This window comes from Oenanthe melanoleuca, chromosome 12, assembly GCF_029582105.1.
Source record: "Oenanthe melanoleuca isolate GR-GAL-2019-014 chromosome 12, OMel1.0, whole genome shotgun sequence".
Classification (NCBI taxonomy): domain Eukaryota; kingdom Metazoa; phylum Chordata; class Aves; order Passeriformes; family Muscicapidae; genus Oenanthe; species Oenanthe melanoleuca.
The window spans coordinates 10,539,317-10,553,525 of record NC_079346.1 but is presented as its reverse complement, the minus strand read 5'-3'; the positions used below and the strand labels follow the sequence as shown (position 1 = coordinate 10,553,525).

At 48.6% G+C, this 14,209-nt stretch overlaps 1 protein-coding gene across 1 annotated transcript in view; it reads right to left on the bottom strand.

Annotated features, from left to right (window-relative positions):
• Positions 1 to 14,209, bottom strand: part of PODXL2 (podocalyxin like 2) — a 32,004-nt gene that overhangs the window by 4,889 nt on the left and 12,906 nt on the right. The window contains exons 3-6 of the mRNA XM_056501855.1: positions 6,698 to 7,584; positions 5,603 to 5,677; positions 2,555 to 2,711; positions 1,621 to 1,682 (exon numbers count right to left, since the gene is read on the bottom strand). Coding sequence (XP_056357830.1) covers positions 1,621 to 1,682; positions 2,555 to 2,711; positions 5,603 to 5,677; positions 6,698 to 7,584 — 1,181 coding nt within the window. The remainder of the gene's footprint in view (positions 1 to 1,620; positions 1,683 to 2,554; positions 2,712 to 5,602; positions 5,678 to 6,697; positions 7,585 to 14,209) is intronic.

The following is a 14,209-nucleotide window of genomic DNA, read 5'->3' as shown; positions in this document are numbered from 1 at the left end:
AAGGAAGCAGTACACTAAAAGTCCTGACCTGCAGGCAGGTAAGACTTTCCAGGGTCCAAGTATAGGACCATGAATGTGGGCAGAGGAACTAAAAGCCAGGGTTGGAAACTGAGGTTGTACACTGTCTTACATTACTACAAAGCTCATAACTACACATAGCACTATTTTCCATGAAAGTTGACACATCAGCAAATGACAGTAGGCACAATTTTATTTTGCTCACTTGCACATGGATATCACACCTTTGTGTAAGACAAGAGGCTTTCATGGGAGAAAGTGCCCAAGACTGAGAGTTCCCAAGACAAACTACAGACCACTGACAGGTGCTGAGGCTTTGGCAATCAGTTGGCAGAGAATGTAACCCTAGTAAATAGGTTTCCATTAAAGCTCAGGTCCTAAGAGTGCCTAGTGGTCTTTACAAGGTCTTGAAAGTGGACAGCTGCCCATTGAGCCTAAAAGCTTAGGAATAGCTGCCCAAGAAACTGGCCCCTTGTGGCTGTCAGCAACCAGCCCAGCCTTGGTCCCAGTGACTTGGCAAATCTGAAAAGGGTAATGTATGTAATGTATGTATCAATAGTAGGTGTGACAAGTCTAAGAAAATATTCTCCCTCCTCCTTGCAATCCCATGCTTGTGCAAGGGCAGCACTGTGAGCAGAGTTTCATTCCTGACAGAGTCAGAGTCAGAGGCATGGAGCAAGGAGGCTCTGGTAGGACCCATGTTAATATGAGGCCACAGTTGCAAAGTCATCCTTGCATCCACACAAATCCTGCTTTCTGGACAATTCTAGGTGCTGATCCTTCAGTCACACAATTTCTACAGGGTTGGCTTTTTGCACTTTCTCTAGTGTAAGCCAATCAATACACCACTGAGCACTTAATTTGCTTTGTCTAACCACACCAGTTTGTTAGGTCAGGGAAAAACCTGAGAGCAGACAGCCAGCAAGGCAGTGGCCCAACCCTGCTGCTAAAATCAGCAAAATTACTCCAGTGGCTGGTGCAAAAAACTCAAGCAGAATCAGGTCCTAGTACCTACATACCCTGTAAGACAAGGGAAAAGCCAGAGATCATGGGACTGATTTGTCTTTATCTCTATCCTCTTCCAAGCTGCCCAGGGTTAGAAGGGAATATGTGAGGTCTAGAGGAGGCTGACCCAGTCCTCTGCCTGCTCTTGGGGAGGGAGTTTAAGGAGTGAAATGCAGACCCTGGAATTGTGGAAGGTGTGTGAATGTGTCAAAAGAAGCCAGTGTATGTAGAACAGCCACAGGGTGAGCAGGGCCAAATGTGGGTGTCTGCAGCACCCACACTGCTTTTGACAATAGTATGGAAGGGGTGACACTGAGAATCCAACAAAATGAATGTGTGAAAGCAGTCTCACAACCAAGCCAGACCCTTCCCAAGCAGGGAGGGAATAACCCATAGTTACTCTCTTAAAAAGAGGAGACATTTGATGGCCTGGCTACCAGTGAGGGGAGAAGGGAGTTTGCCAAGCATCTGACTCATCTGTTTGTCTGCTGTGGGTTCAGCACTTGGTTAGATTGAGACATACTCCCAGTTTTCAAGTTGCTTATTTTAATTGTATAACTGGTCTTAACAAATGGATGCAGGCAGACAGGCTCTTACCTCAGCTAAGCTCCTCTTAACATCCCCCAGTGCCATGAGAACATCTTTTGTAGGGATAACACCTGCAAAGTAGAGGAAGGGATCAGTGCTGCTCTCAGCTCAGTTAGTCAGATGTATTCATCAGTCCAAAATCCCCAACAGGCTGGAGGCAGGGAAACACACATTTTTGTTCATTGGTGTTTTGTCAGGAGGCTGAAAGAACACAGGATCACAGACAAGGGTACCAAATACTCTTTAAAGGAGTAAAAAAATCCAGGGGTGAACTGATATCAGAGCAACCTAAGTACTCTCCCCATCACCACAGAAGCTCTCAGGATCTGTGTCTGCTCTGGGAGCAAGCAGCAGCACTCAGAAATCATGGAGACAAGTTCATAAAGGTCACAGAGACCATAATGTCAACATTAGAAACCTTTGTCACTAAGCAGGCAGCAGAAGCAGTACAGCTCCTGTACCAAAACAGGAATAAAGAGAGTAAAATGTTCCAGTCCAGCCCATGTTCACTGTCAGCTTTTGTTTATTTGGGGATGAGGGAGGGCACTTTGAACCATTCTAGTTCAAACAGGACTTAAGAATTGATAGGTTAGGAAGTGAACCAAGAGCAGTCTGTCATAGCCTGCCATGGAGGGGAGTACATAAGCATCAGGACAAAGCTGACAGATGCTCAGGGAAAGGCAGTCCAGGGAGGCAGCAAAGCTGAAGGCAAAGTGCAGAAGATGGAGCTTTGTGCAAGCAGTGAGGGACAACCCAGAAGGCAGATGTTAAGAAAGGTGTCCTCAGTCCCTCTCCATCCCTCAAGTCCAGTGAACACCAAGAACTGGTGGGACTGAAATGGATTGGAAAGCAAAAACTCCTTCCAAAATGGCTGTGTACCTCCATTTGGGAGCCCCTTAAACCCACTCCCCATCACAGGAAGGCTCCTTCTGCCAGCACTTACCCTGTTCCCCTGCCAGTGTCATTAGCAAGTGCTTGTCATTCTCGTTGGGTTTGCTCAGAGAGATGAGCCAGCGGTCCTGCAGCCCCTCTGCCTGCCTGGAGAAGGCATCCTCCACCAGGGCCAGCAGCTGGGGACCCCTCTCCAACCGGAATTCCTCCTGCCACAGGAAAGGAACCTTGGTGAGTGCATGGTAGGGACAGGGCAGCTGAGACCTCTCAAGAGCCAGCAGTGTTAAACCTGGCACAACACTCCACTGCACAGTGCCCCATGCTCGAACACAATCATCTCCTGATTGACCAGCCTTCCTCCTCAGCCCCTGTGGCTGCCATATGCCCCACACCAAGCCCAGCTCTCCTGGCACTCAGGGGCTCACTCAGGAAGCAGCATTATGGTGTAAGGTGGGAAGGAAGCAGCCAGGCTCTTCCCCACAGCCAGCGCTGGGTCAGCAGGTGCTGCTCAGCCTGTCGTGCTCCAGCCAGCCCTCAGCAGGCTCCTTTGCTGCTTTCACACTCCTGTGTTTCTATTCTCATCTCCAGTTGCCATGCCAACCTGAAGGCCACACAGATGATTAATAAAATGGAGAGTTCTTGTTGCCATGGCAATTTGAAGCGCTCAGGGCAGGCACAGGCCTGTGCCAAAAATGGTCTAATTGGAGAAGACATCGATGACTGGAGCCTGAATCACAAGAGCCTGGCAGTGCCTCCTCTCATCAAATTATGGGTTTTGGGATGGGGAGGCAGGAGGACTGAGTGAGGAAGCAGCACTGTGATGCAGCACCATGATGCTCAGCTCCAGCTCCAGCTCACGGTCTCACTGCCAGCCTGAGGCTCTCTTTTGGGGAGAGGAAAGGGGAGCAGCTGAGCCAGGAGCAGGAGGACAGAAGTGAGATGTTTGGTGATGGGGAAAGCAGAGGTTGCAGAGCACTGATCAATTCTCCATGGTGGAGAGGAGGGAGCAGTGAAGGAGCCTGAATGCACCTGTGCCAAGGTAGAGGGCACCTGCCAATGCACAGCCAGGTACCACTGCTGGGTCAGAGCCTCCAGTCCTCACCTGGGCAAACTTTCCAGGTGTGTTGAGTGGGAGATTTGCCCAGACAGAGACTGGAGCCCACTGGGAAGACAAATGGGCTTCCAGCTTAACTCAGAAATACAAACACAGTCCCTGCAGCAGGTAAAAGTCTGGTACCATGAAGTGTACTGAAGGCCAAGGTGCAACCCTCTGGAAGGAGCCAAGAACCCTCCTTGTCACTCAGCTTTTCAGTGGGTCTCGATACACAGCAGATCTTGGCACCAAAACATTGAAATATGTGAGGAATACCCATTCACACTAATTCAAACTACAGCACTTACAACACAGGTTCTCCCTCAAAGCCCCAGAAACCCAAACACCACAGAGTTCAGATACAGAAACCAAAAAACAAAAGGGACAGGCAGACAGAAGGTGAGGTGCCCAAACTGAGAAAAGTACCAAAGGTAGGAAACAAACTGCATCAACATCAGCAGAAAGAAGAAGAGCTTGATTCCAGCTTCACTCATGCAAAGTGGTAATGGGAGGCAGGGAAGGATGAGATGCTCATGTTAAATATGTATGTCAACAAATGTCCCTTTGAATAAGGCCTAGTACAGCACAAATCATTCACTGGGAAATATGTTTTGAAACATGAAATCAAGTAGAAAAACAGTTCAGTCCTGCCTATCCCAGGGCACCACCTTCCTCCAGCAAGGCAGAACTGAGGATTTAACAGCAAAGACATAATTTGATCAAGAGACATCTGCACATCTGCTTTTCAGTTCTTCCCCTTACAGAGGTTTAAACAACACAAATACAAGTGACCACAGAAAGGAAATTACTACATATTACAAAATTAACCAGTATTTAAAGTCCACAGAGATGGGAGAGAGAGTGATGGGGACATGAAGAAAACAGAGCAAAAGGACACTGGTTTTCAAGGACTCCTTTTCTGCATTATGATTGTAGCAAGGATACTTAAAACCCTCCACACTGCTGGAAAGAAAAAGGAGGAAAAAGACTGACTTTTCATCTATTCTTACAGCATTCAACATGCTTTACTGTGTATAGGAATTTCCCGATTTTCCCTGTCCCCTAAAAGGTCACCTTAAAAAAAAAAAGAAAAAAAAAAACAACACTAACAACCAAGAACTCACCAGTAGTGGCAAGAGGTCAGTGCCACAGAGCAACCCTGCAGTAACAGAACCAGCTGGCTCTGCCCACAGCAGAGCCCCACAAAGCAGGAGTGCAAATGCAGGAGGCCAGAACACAATTCCTTAGTGAAACATTTTGGTCTCAGGTTGTCAGGCTCATAACAATTTCTTAGAATTATGAAAGGCACCTTAACCCCAGGCCTTTCACAACTGGTTTTTAAGTGCCTGATAAAAAGCCCGTTAGAAGTGAACAAGCCCTTTTATCAGGGATCCACAAAGGACTCTGGGCTCATGAATTAACTGCAGCTTTATGAGGATGGATGGACAGGCACTGGATTAGCAGAGCATGGCTGGTTAACAGACACACATAACACACAAGATAATAGGGTGGGGAGAAGAACCCTTAAGGAAGATTTAGTGATAGCTGCTTGATACTTAACCATGCACAGTGCAAATGGGAGTCCCTATTCCTCTGAGCCACCAGAGGATTGTTACTATATGCTGGAAGGAATGGATGGAAAAGGAAAAGAAGGAAGGAGAACTGCATTCAATCCTGTAAGAGGTTCAATGTTAAAAGTTCTCATGTCTCATGACAATCCAGGTACTGACTGGCACAGACTAGCAGCCAGAAGTTAGTAAAAAATCCAATATGGAACTGACATGTGCTAGACTTGGAGCAAAATCATCTCTCTCCACCCACTCTTTTTCCCTTTTGGAGAACTGGAATATTTCTGTCCTCCTCCCCTTCTCTTCACAACCTCTATAGGTTGATATTTAGTGCTTTTAAAATGTTTTGTGATGAAAGCAGACAGCAAGAACTGTGCCTGCCTTCACTTTTCTAAACACCATTGCCCCCGTGCCATCACATCTCTTTGGAGTGACTTACACAGTCGATGTTATCTGACATATTCAGGATGATATAGTTCTTTCCTGCAAGGTTGCTCCAGTCTTTGCAGATCACCTGGAAAGACAAGACAAAGATAGCTGGGTTCAGGTGTGAATGGAACTCTGCTACTGAAAGCACAGGGTACACAAGGGACAGGAGCAAGGCATTTTACCATACTCCCAGAAGCACTTCTCAAAGGAAGTGACTGTCCTTTAGCTCTCTGTTCTAAGGAGGAATCACCATTTCAGTGCTAACACAAAACAGGGACAAAGTTACTGTGCCAGCTTGCCACAGCTCAGCTTGACCTTCCACCTCTATCTAGACTCAAGGAGGACACAGATTCTCAGTGGAAAGCTCTCTAGCCTGCAGCCTTATCAGCACTTAACACAAAAACTAACCAGGAACCTCTGTGGTCCTTAAACAAACTGGTGAGACAGGACAGCACTTAGCAGGCAAGATAGGATGCACAGAGGGACCAAGTCACTTGTTTAGGCTCCTGAGCACCACAGGCAGAAAGCAAAATTAAAAGCTTTGCTTGGTACTTTCTCACCAGTAGCTCTTGCTACATATCTTCTCTTAACCAGCTGCCAGTTTGCTGGATTCAGGAACTGCAGTTCACCCCTCCTCTCCCACAGGCTCTCCTAGACCAATATCCTCACACCTAACTGTACTCTGCTCCACCTGCTCTGCATCTGCTCCCTGCAGACAGCAGCAGCAAAAACACCACTTTCTTCTCACTCCCCTTCCAGAAATCCTTGGGGCCATGTTTGTCCTGACACTTCCAATAATGCAGGCTGAGGAAACAAGGAGCTGTTTTCTCTGCTGTGCATGCCCCAGAGGAAAGGTGTTCCGCTTCTGTTTATCAGAAGCAGGATTTTGTGCAGCTAGGAAGATGTGAAGGGCCAGTGCTTTCACCAAGGATGATGGATAGCCTTAAGAACTGCTGTGAAGAACTCCCTGAAAATTCACTTTTGACTGGGTGAACAAAAAAAAACTACTTCCAGCAGTCAGACTTAGGGGTTAAACACTGCCCAGGAGTGAAGTACCCAGATATCCCCACTGCAGCCTCCCAGCCAGCCCCTGCAGCAGTGCAACCTGTGCTGAGTCCCAGGGCAGCTCCGTTGGCAGCGCGGCCACGCGCGCATCCCCTGGCGGCGGCGATGAGCTCCTCTCTGCTGCCCCAGCCCCAGCAGCTGACTCAGTGCCATTCCAAACAGCATCCAGCGCAGGCTCCTCAGCTCTGTCCCACGGAGACACGGAAGGGGGGTGCTGCTCACTGCCAGGAAGAGGCTGAGTGCCTGGGGAGCTGCTTGCAGGAGAGGGTGTCCCCACAGGCATTTCCACTGTCTGCTCTGTTTCAGTCAGCACCGTGGGCTCCAGCATCTCCCAGCCCACCGTGGGCTCTGAGACCTCCTCCCTGGCTGAATGCTCTTCCCCATCAGCCTCCAGTGTGGTCTCTGCAAGCTCTGCTCCTGTTGTAGCCATAGTCAGCTCCAAATCTGCTCCCCCAACAGCCCAAGTGTCTCCAGTGGTCACCTCAAGGAGTTCTTCTGAATCACTGGGAGATCTTGCAGCAACAGTTGTAGAAAAAGTAGAGGGCACAGATAGAAGACCTGGTCCCATGCTGCTCCCAAGGTCTAAGCCTGGAGAAATAGAGTCCTCTTCTTGCCCTCCTATGGCTGCCTCAGTCACAACATCTGGCCTGGAAGAGGCTGTAGAAAACAGAAGGGAGAAGGAGTCCTCTTGGTCCACTGGTTCAGAAGATGTAACCTCTGGTCCAGAGGTCTGGAGGCTCTCCATTCCTCCTCTTGAGTGGTCTATAGGGAGCAGCCCCTCCTCTTCCTCCAGTGTGGAGAAAGGTGTGTGTAAGTCAGGCTCCACAAACTCTGCTGCTGGCTGGACAGTGGCCATTTCCCAGTTGTCTGCTTGTGTCCCATTTCGTTTCAGCAATGCCTTCTGAGATGAAGCAGGAAAAGTATAATCTAAAAAGAAATCCAAAAGATTTCATGTTACATCTGAACTAAGAACTCTGAGAGGGCAGAGAATATCCCATTATATGTGTCCAGCAACAGGTGGGGGTCAAATGGCAGAGACCCTCCAATAGCAGGTAGCCTGCCACAGCAAGAACCATCCCATCCAGTATGTGCACTTCTCCATCTACCCATCCCATCCCAGTAAACCTGTATTCCCAAGAGATAATTTCCATGTTTGTTCTCTCCACATCTGTTCTGCCCATAGGCACTTTCACAGACAATAATAAATAACAGTTTTGATACCTGGCATCTTTAAGTTGAGGTTATGAGTGCTAGGAATCAGCTAGAACCAGAGATTTATTTCAGATGGGATTGAGAAAGATATGGGGTCAGCCACAAGCTAAATGGGAAATACTACAGAAGAGAAACTAAAGCACAGAAAACCAAATCCCCCTTCCTGGTACACCCAAGTAATACCACCAAACCCTGAATCGACCTGGGCATATTTGAAATGCAGAATTTTAGTTTGTACAGCACTTCACAGCAGAAAAGTCATCCCACAAACATCTTTATTAGTTTAGCTTTGCAACAGCAGCTGAATCTAACTCCCCTCCCTCCAACTACAGCCCCTGTTATTCTGTGGCTCTGACCACGAATGGAAATGATGTTGCTAGACAAACATAAATGCTGAAGGAGATGCAGCTCACAAATGTAAGGTCAGAGCAGGCTGGGGTTTCTTCTGGAAGCTAACAAGCAGCTGGGGACCCAGGAAAAGTAAAGTATCTGTAAGATCAGATATGTTTAGCTCAGGGTGGCAGGCACAAATCCAGCCAGCATAAATCAACCTTCATCTTTCTTGAGAAACTGCTCATACCCACGGAGTTCTGTTTCAGGAGTCTGCATCCCAATTAACTCCCTTTCTCCCCAAGCCAAGCACAGCACATTCTCAGTGAGAAGGGAAGGAAGACGATCCCTTCACAGCCAGAAATCAGCCCCCTGCTCTGTCTATGGTTATTAAGTAAATGACTGTCTGAAATTCCCAAGGCTCCCGTCTCCTCTCCTGCCTGCCAAAGCAGATGCTCCACTGAGCACAGTGGGCAGCAGCTGTCTGGATGCCTTACAGAGATCTGCACAAAAAAGCTCCACACATCCCTGACTGCCATCCATCGCTCGCTGCTGCCACAGTGGGTGCAGGCTCCCAGGCAGGGAGAGCAGAGAGTCAGCAAACACACCCACTGCCCTGGGCATCCCTGGCAATCAGGGCTGCCCTGCCCTCCTGAGTGGAAAACACACTGTTCCATCCACCCCAAGCAGGGGGTGTAACAATCCTCCTGTTCAGCTGGTGAGTGGCTTTCCTATCCCACAGCTCATTCCCTGGATGGTGTCAGCAGCTCCTCCCACATGTTGCCCACAGGTGAGTGTTACCCAGCTGCTGACCTTCAGAGCCCTGGTGTGGAGACTGGCTCCCAGTTCTGCCTGCAAAGGGGCCACTGGGACTCACTGCCCAGGGCAGGCAGAAGCCATGCTGCTTTGCTGCTGTGTCTCACCAGAGAGCACCCTCCAACTGACACCCCACCCAAAGACCCTGAGGATTAAAAGATTTTTGCTTCCCAACAGCCAGCTGGTGATGCTTCTCATAGGCCAATGAGGCTGGTAAGAGCGATCAGCAGCAGCACAGACCAAAAAGAACCCATGTCTCCTCCACTGCCCGGCACTGGTCTTCCCAAAGGCCCACACCAACAGGTAACATCCCAGTGTCTGCAGACATGGTCACTGCCGTGCTGGATGGATGGCAGGAACAGCCACAGGCCATGGGGTTGAGTGCCCATGGGTGGGACTGTCTTCAGACAGACAGTAAAGCTTAGTGCATCTCCCAGGGCTCTGCTACTCCTCCTGCTGCAGGGATAACTCAGGGTTTGCACCAAGAACCTGCTCTGGCCTGACATGCTGTGGGTGAAAAGTGAGGGTTTCACCCTCTAAAACAAGGCCCTGTCAGATGAGATGTTGTTTCAAGGACCAGTGATCCAATCTGCCATCTCCTTTGCCTAAAGACATTCTAAGATATTCTCAACTCCTCTCCACCTTCCTCTCCTCTGTGCTCTTCTTTCCTGCAGCAGAGCATGAACTGGCAGGCAGATGGGCACAGCGAAAAAACAAACCACGAGAAAGCAGCGTGAGGTTTGTCCCATGGGACCAGAAATGCTCCCAGCCTGTCAGCTCTCCTTTGAAGTCACACACTCAACCTTTCCTTAAAGTGCTCTGTCACAGATTAGTTGGCTCCCATGGGGGAAAACCCCGCATGGTGCAGCTGTGCTGCCTTTCCACCAACAGGATCTAAAGATCTCAGAGGAACTGCCACCTCTGCCATCTCTCCCGGGCAAAGAAAGTTTAGGACCCATCCCACTCTCTCCCAGCAGACTTCTATCTTACAAGGCAGCCAAAGATTGAAACCTGAGCTGCTTCTATAGGCAAACAAATCAACAGGGTAGAAGCAGACACAGGAATCCTCACACTTGCTACTAACTGGGTTAACATTCTCACTTGTCATCAGTTTCCCCACTAGGCTGCATGTTAAGCTGGGAACATCCTTCTGTCTGGTTCATAAGAGCCCACTGATTAGAAACTCAGCTCCTCTCAAATCCTGAGAGGGCTATTACTCGGATTCAAGTAGGAAACAGTGAAACTTGAGGCACAGGGGTGCTGGATTGTGCTCCTTAAAACAAGGATCTCTCCATATAACCCAGTTTCCAAAGGGGTTCAGTCCCTTCCCAGGTTCAGGAAGGATCACAGAATGATCAAGGTTGGAACAGACCTTCAAGACCTAGTCCAACCATCAACCCAGCAGCACTATAATCATCCCCAAGTGCCACATCCAGATGCCAACTATGATGAGTCAATTCTTCCTTCCAGACTCTTCAGCTAGACAGCTCCCATCTGGAATCAGCTCCTCCTGTCTCACTAACAAGGGCATCTGCCAACTCCTCAAGATCAGGTGTCTTTAAAGCACTCACATTTTCTTTTAGTTTACACCCCTCTTCTATGATTTGAAGGAATTTTTGCACCCTGTCCATCACCCTGGTATGATCTCAGCCCCTAAGCTGGTCCCAGTATATTCTTCCCAAGCCTCCATCCAGACAATCTGGCCTTTTATCCATCTGTGCAATGCAGAGCTAGCAGCTTGCCCATTTGAAGAGTCTTCTCAGCATTTCTCTTGATTCCTCTTCCCTTTGACCCTAAGGGAACTCAAAGGGATCTCCCATTTTTAGCATCTCTCCCAACATTCAGGCAGCAGCTCCCCTTCAGCAAGTTCCCCTTGGCCCACCTGGCCATCCCCTACCTTCAGCAGACCCCATACACCTGGTTCCCATGCTCTGGGCTTTATGGCAGTGCACCCACAGACCTTCCACCTCCCTGTGCCACTGCCATCCACCTCCCTTCTCACCACTTCTGTGGGCAGAAACAGCAACCATGGAACAGAGAGACACAGCAGCCTGTGCTCCTGCTGCAGAAATGGGACTGAGTCTCCTGCTAAAGGGGACAGGTATTATGGAGCTGGCTGATATGTCAGTGTGCCTGGCTTGTTTATCAGCTCATCTAATTTCAGGGAGGAAGCAGAGCTCTGCCAAGGCCAAGGATGGCCAAGGAGAAAAGAGCAGCAACTGCACACACCATCAGCTCCTTCCTTTCTTGCTGTCTCCCACCAAGAACAGCAGTAGGCTGGAGCACAAGAGGATCTCATGGCCACACACAGACATGGCACAAGCCCCTTTCCTGCCACAAACAAGAGCAGCCAAGCCACAGGGGAGCCAGGCTGATCCCAGGGGGGACAGCTCAGGAGAACCAAGCACTGGAATGATGAAACTCCCCCAGCACCTCTGGCAAAGTCTAGCAGGGATGGACCAGAGGCAGACACAGCTCCACGTCATGTACCCTCCCACAGCTTCTCAGCCACACCATCCCCTTGGGAGTCTGGTTCACAGATATGAAATTACACACCTCTATCTCACCTCTTTGCCACCACATCCTTAGCTTCACCCCTTAATGCTTTCCACCAGTGGTGATATTATGCATATTGCAGCATCCAGCTGCCTCCCACAGTCCCCCAGCTTTTCCCTTCCAAGCTCTCTTACAAAAACCCTCAGGCAGTATTTTTTAAAGAAACCATCTTTCACAGCCTTTCCAAGTCTTGCCCTTTGCATCTCCCAGCAGACCCAGGTCTGGGTCACACAGATCCATTTTCTTGGCCTGGGGAGATGATTTTCCCTAGGAGAGGTGAACATGAGCTTCAAACCTCTGTAAAAGCCACCATTCAGGCAATGTCCTGCTTCCTCCAAAATCAATACCAAAACATCCCTGACACCAGATGGGCCAAGACATGGCATTGTGCCAGAGCACAATTCCCCAGCCAGACATTTAATTCATTACATTTCTGCTTCTCCATCATTCCGAAGAGCTGGTCTCAGTTACTGCCCTACAAGGTTTCCTACCCTGTATTTGCTATTAACTGTTTAAAGTAACTTTGACAACTCAGAAAGAGGGTGATCCTCATTGTTTTTAGTACACATAACCTGACCATAAGGTGTTTATTGGATTAAACTGGAAGATCATGTTAACCAGTGATTGAATTACTGATGACGAGAATGTACTGTAATAAAGACAAGAGCATTCCTGGGCTCTAATCATAACACATAGCACCATTCACACTAAAACATCTACCAGTTTTGGGAATCACAAGGTGCACTCTACTGAAAATGCAGCCAGGTCTGAAACTGTATTTGCTCTCTTTTTTGCAGGACAGAACAGTAAGGCTTACTGCAAAAAAGTCATACTCCAGCTGATTGAAACCACAGGGGGATTTCAAAGAGGCAAAATACAATTACTGGTGCTGGAACTGAGCCAGTTGGGGCTAATATACTAATCTTCCAGAAGAGCTAGGAGAGGTTATTATCTGTGACTCCAAGACAAGTCCACACACACAAAAGAGATCACAGTCAAAAGAGACCCAAAAAAGCAAAGTGATTAGGCCTCATTATGGTTGAATTTGCTTGAGGTACAGACCTGGCACCAGGGACTACAGCTGTTCCCAAACAGCCTCACACCTTATTCCAGCTCAGCACACAGACTGCAGTGAAGGCAGAATAAGTATCCTCATCCAAACACAGTCAGTCAGGGATAACTGCAGAGTGACACCTTGCCCAGAGAATCCCTCTGTCACAGGTCAGCCCTTGGCAGCAGTGCCTTGTCCCAAGATAGATCACCCATGGCCCTGCACACTGAAGCAGGGCACAAACAAGAGGCTCCCCAGGAGCTGAGCTGGGGCAGGCGGTGCTCAGCACTAAGCTGCTTATGGAGACAGTCCTTACCAGGTGCTTCATTTCATTAATGCTTGGCTTGAAGATGGTATTAAGAACTGCAGATCTGCTGTCAGTCTGGATGAAGAGACAGTAGATTTCAGTAAGGCTGAGAGATACCAGGATCTCTCTGGCCAGAGGCAAGTAATTCAGCATGGAAGGAACTGAATCTCAATACTGGAGAAGATGGAAGGTATTTTATTCCACTAGCTGGTCAGAAAACTTACTTTTTTTTTTTTAATATAGTCCTTCTAACTTGTCTGTCCCACTATCCCTCATCCTAACTCTCCTGGGAATCCCTTCTGCTAATTACTATGAATAATTAAAAGATTACAATTTCCTCCCCCATCCCACAAAGCACCACATGCTGTCCTAGGAAATCACCAATCTATAAGACTAGATTTGATAGCTCCCAGTACAGCCATCCCTTGGTCTTGAACCACCTTGGAGCTAAAAGAGCAGTCCCTGTCTGTAATGAAGTGAGCTTCATGCCAGCCCACTGTAACACTGGAAAATGGGATGATGCACTCCAATGCTTGAGTACTCAGCTGTTGGGCAGGGGAGGAGAGGGACTATGTGCCCTCATGCACTAGACATTCACAAGTCTTGTGTCCACTTTCAGGAGCCCACACTTCCCTGGAATTAACAATTAGGCTGCCTCAGACTCGAGCCTTCACTGGAGGAGAGGAACATGTGGGGCAGTGCATCCTGACCAAGCCAAAGGAGAACACTGAGAGCTGCCAACAGGGAGCACTCCAGGGTGGACACACCACCAGGTGACTCCTTCACAAAAACAAGGGACTCAGAGACCTACAACCCTATTGATCCCATCTTCTAGCCCTAAACCTGGATGAGATGTTTTATTTGTTGCCAAGGACATCTTTGTAACAGCAAGAAATACAGGGAACTGGAAGCCTCCAGGCAAAGCAAGATGGAGAAATGGGAAGAAAGGAAAGGAGGATAGGAAGGGCCAGATGCAAGACCCTGCAGGTCCAACTCTCTCTTCAGAGTGGATCTGTGGCTCAGGCCAATTTGCTACCAAAGGTGAAGCAAAGCAGCCAAACCCAAACTACAACCAGAAGCCTGAAGGGATGCAGAAGTAACAAGTCCACTGCTCACAGACTTGCCTTTTGGCAGCAGTACAAATCACACACTGCTTCTTTCCATAAGGATATAGCATCCAAATTCCCACCAGACATAATCCATCTCCTCCACATGTGGCTCCACTGGGTAGCAGCTGTGCATGGGGTGACACATACAAGTGCACACTTCTGTGCACCCTC